The sequence below is a fragment of the Chiloscyllium plagiosum genome, chromosome 18, assembly GCF_004010195.1.
Source record: "Chiloscyllium plagiosum isolate BGI_BamShark_2017 chromosome 18, ASM401019v2, whole genome shotgun sequence".
Classification (NCBI taxonomy): Eukaryota; Metazoa; Chordata; class Chondrichthyes; order Orectolobiformes; family Hemiscylliidae; genus Chiloscyllium; species Chiloscyllium plagiosum.
Window position 1 is genome coordinate 4,164,115 of NC_057727.1, and position 4,312 is coordinate 4,168,426.

The window sequence follows — 4,312 nt, forward strand, 5'->3', positions numbered from 1 at the left end:
GCTGGGAGTGGGGGCGGAGCCAGTAACTGGAGTGGGTGTGGTGGTGGGGGGAATGGGGGTGGAGTCATGAGCAGGGGTGGTGTTCCCCTCAGGGTTCTGGGGGCCGGGAATGGTGACAGTGGGATCTGTGGGGGGCATGTCAGCAGAATGCAGGTGAGTGGCGTTAGTGGAGGCAGAAGTGGTGGCAGACATGTCAGTAGGGGTGGCGGAAGCCACTGAGCGTGTGACTTCAGCGATGATGTGAGGGGTGGAAGTGATGTCACGTGTGATGCATGAGGAATTGTGAGGCGCGGAAGTGGCTATGGGAGTGGTCATGATGGGGGCGGAAGTGGCATCATCAATCAGTGTGGGGGTGGCAGCTGCACCAGCCATGGCTAATGGTGTCCGAGCAGTTCCAGAGGCTGGGGGAATCAGTGGAACATTTGAGGAGTGCTGGTTATGGAGGTGGGTAGATAAAAACGTTTGCCACTACAGGCAATTTAGTGTGGCCAATTCACCTCACCTGCACATTTTTGGACAGTGGGAGAAAACCAGAGCAAACCCACGCAGACACAGAGAGAATGTGCAAACTCCACACAGTCAGTCACTTGAGGTGAGAATTGAACCTGGTCTCTGGTGCTGTGAGGCAACAGTACTAACCACTGTGCCACCATGCCACCAGCATATAGTGTGGGAAAATGTGAAGTTGTTCAGTTTGACAGACAGAAAGAAAAAGCAGAGTATTATTTAAATGGAAAACAACAGCAGAAATCAAAGGGATTAAAGAATTCTAGGACAGGAGTCTCAAAACATGAATATGCAGGTAGAGTTATGCTGTACTTTATTCGGGAAGGAATTCAATAAAAAGGATCAAAAATGTAAATTGCTGGAAAAGCTCAGCAGGTCTGGCAATTTACATTTTTGATCCTTTTTATTGAATTCCTTCCCGAATAAAGTACAGCATCACTCTACCTGCAAAAACCGAAAGAACTGCGGATGCTGTAAATCAAAAACAAAAACAGAAATTGATGGAAAAGCTCAGCTGGTCTGACAGCACCAGTGGAGAGAAGTCAGAGAAATTCTGCTGCCAGACCTGCTGAGCTTTTCCAGCAATTTCTGGTTTTGTTTCTGATTTACAGCTTTGAGCTTTGCTAACTGGCCTGTGTGTTACCTTAATCATAGAATCCCTACAATGTAGAAGCAGGCCCTTTGACCCAATAAGACCACACCGACCCACTCCCCCTACCCTATCACTCTACATTTCCCCTGACTAATGCACCTAACCTAAACACTATGAGCAATTTAGCATGGCCAATGCATCTAACCTGCACATCTTTGGACTAGGGAACCCACACACACTCTGGGAGAATGTGCAAATTCCACACAGACAGTCACCCAAGGCTGGGATCAAACCTGGGTCCCTGGTGCTGTGAGGCAGCAGTGCTAACCACTGAGCCAACCTGTAGACACCTTGTATGCCTGCAAATAGAAAATGTGCTACTGCGTACGTAAGAGGCATGAGGCAGAGCTTTCTTTGAACTTTAGGATGACTTTAGAATTCAGGGAAGTAATGGGCGAGCAGAACTTGACACGGTTGTGTTAGCGTTTTACAAGGGATACAATACATAGCACTTTTATACAGTTCCTTGGGCGAGGCTATGCTAAAAGCTAAAAATTGAGGGTCACATTAGGATGGTGAGCTCTGTCTGGAAAAATTCTAAGCTGCTGTTGCTTTCAAATATTGACGGAGAGTGATCGGAGACAGAATCTAATGGAGTGGATTTGACATCCACTTGTACAGGAGAGCAGCTGCATGCTGGGGACTGCAGGGGTTCTGACACTGTGATGTCTGGCACCTTGTAGCTATCAGCAAACCCTGAGACTCTCCAATGCCAAGTTGCTGATACCACCCAGCCACTGGCACTGGATTCATGCTGATCTTCAGTACAAGGAGCTCACGGTGATCACCGTCCACAACAAGACTGTGGGAATATCCCAGTTTAAAGCAGACCTTTTAGGAAAAGATCATCACCTTCAGAGTCTTGTCTGAGCTGGCTGCGGTTTTGTAGAAGTGGTAAGAGCCGCTGACGTCACACAGCTTGTCTGCATCACCGTGTAAAAGCAGCATCCGGCTGGTTATAGTGGGCAGCACCTTCTCGACGCTGGTCACTGCGTTAAGGAGCATGGCAGCAAATCGCACCCTCACTGGCCCGTGGTAGTTGAGAGGGTCGTCAATGTAGTCTTGCACCTGCCAGAGACAGGACACATCAATCACAAAGGGACAAAACTCAGTGGGTGCTGGAAAAATCCAGAACAGCATCACAGAGATCTCCATTTGTCTTGGAGACAGTGAATGGGAGACCAAAAGACAGAAAAAGAGTAGGAAGGCAGTGCAGGTGTCTCCTGTGATCATCTCCCTCCAAAACAGGTGCACCATTTTGGATACTGCTGGGGGAAATGGCTCACCAGGGGAGGGCAGCAGTTGCCAGGATCATGGCACCGTGGCGGGCTCTGCTGTTCAGAAGGGCGGGAAAAAGACTCATAGGGCCATAGTCATGGGGATACTATTGTGAGGGAAGTAGATAGGCAATTCTGTGGCCAAAAACGAGACTCCTGGATGGTATGTTTCCTCCCAAGTGCTCGGGTCAGGGATGTCACCGATCGGCTGCAGAGCATTCTGAAAGGGGAGGGTGAACAGCCAGTTGTCTTGGTGCATATGGGCACCAATGATATAAGTAAATAATGAGATGAGGTCCTGAAAGAAGAATTCAGGGAGCTGGGAGAGAAGGTAAAGAGAAGGACCTCAAAGGTAGTGATCTCGGGATTACTCCCAGTGCCACGTGCTAGCCAGCATGGAAATGAAAAAATAGGCAGGATAAACACGTGGCTTGAGAGATGGTGTAGGGGGGAGGGGTTCAAAATTGTGGGACATTGGGACCAGTTCTGGGGAAGGTGGGACTATTACAAATTGGACGGTCTACACCTGAACCAGACTGGAACTAATGTCCTTGGGGGAATTGTTGATACTGCTTTTGGAGAGGTTTTAAACTAATGTGGCAGGGGACTGGGAACCAGAAGAGAAAACAAGTAGGCAGTGAGGTGGAGACTGGAGACTGTTAAATGTTCCAGAATATAGATGCTTCAGACAGGACAGGGAGGGAAGCAAAAGGGGGTTGGAATTGCATTGCTGGTCAGGGATGACATCATGGCTGTGCTAAAGGAGGACACTATGGAGGTCTTGGGTGGTGAGGCATTATGGGTGGAGCTGAGAAATAAGAAGGGTGCAGTTACACTGTTGGGGCTGTGTTACAGGCCTCCCAACAGTGAGTGTGAGGTAGAAGAACAAACAGGTAAACAGATTATGGAAAGATGTAGAGGCAATAAGGTAGTTAATTTTCCTAACATTGACTGGGATACACTTAACGTCAGAGTTCTGGATTGGGTAGAATTTGTAAGAAGCATCCAGTAGAGTTTTCTAGAGCAGTATATCAATAGTCTGACAAGGTAAGGGTCCATATTGGACCTGGTACTGGGGAACGAGCCAGGGCAGGTGGTGGAAGTTGCGGTGGGGGATTTCTTTGGGAACAGTGACCATAATTCTGTAAGTTTTAGAATACTCGTAGACAAAGATGAGAGTGGTCCTAAGGGAAGAGTACTAAACTGGGCCAAGGCCAATTATATCAAAACTAGGCAGGAGCTCAGAAATGTGGATTGGACACAGCTATTTGAAGGGAAGTCCACATTTGAGATGTGGGAGGCTTTCAAAGATAGGTTAAAGATTGTGCAGGATAGGTATGTCCTTGAAGGCAAAGGATAGGAAGGGCAAGATTTGTGAACCGTGGATGACAGGAGAAATTGTACAACTAGCCAAGAAGAAAAGGGAAGCATACATAAGGTCTAGGCAGCTAAGAACAGAACGGGCCCTGGAAGAATATCGGAAGAGTAGGACAAGTCTTAGAGGAGAAAGTGAGTCTGCAGATGCTGGAGATCAAAGTTGAAACTTTATTGCTGGAACAGCACAGCAGGTCAGGCAGCATCCAGGGAACAGGAGATTCGACGTTTCGGGCACAGGCCCTTCTTCAGGAATGAAATCTTCGAGGAGAAAGTGAGTCTGCAGATGCTGGAGATCAAAGTTGAAACTTTATTGCTGGAACAGCACAGCAGGTCAGGCAGCATCCAGGGAACAGGAGATTCGACGTTTCGGGCACAGGCCCTTCTTCAGGAATGAAATCTTCGAGGAGAAAGTGAGTCTGCAGATGCTGGAGATCAAAGTTGAAACTTTATTGCTGGAACAGCACAGCAGGTCAGGCAGCATCCAGGAAACAGGAGATTC

General features: G+C 48.1%; 1 protein-coding gene across 5 annotated transcripts in view; it reads right to left on the bottom strand.

Moving 5' to 3' along the window:
* The window catches only part of mgll (monoglyceride lipase), a 104,327-nt gene that overhangs the window by 13,566 nt on the left and 86,449 nt on the right, over nucleotides 1-4,312 (bottom strand). For all 5 annotated transcript variants that reach the window (XM_043707595.1, XM_043707594.1, XM_043707591.1 and 2 more), the window contains one exon: nucleotides 2,012-2,227. In XM_043707595.1, coding sequence (XP_043563530.1) covers nucleotides 2,012-2,227 — 216 coding nt within the window. The remainder of the gene's footprint in view (nucleotides 1-2,011; nucleotides 2,228-4,312) is intronic.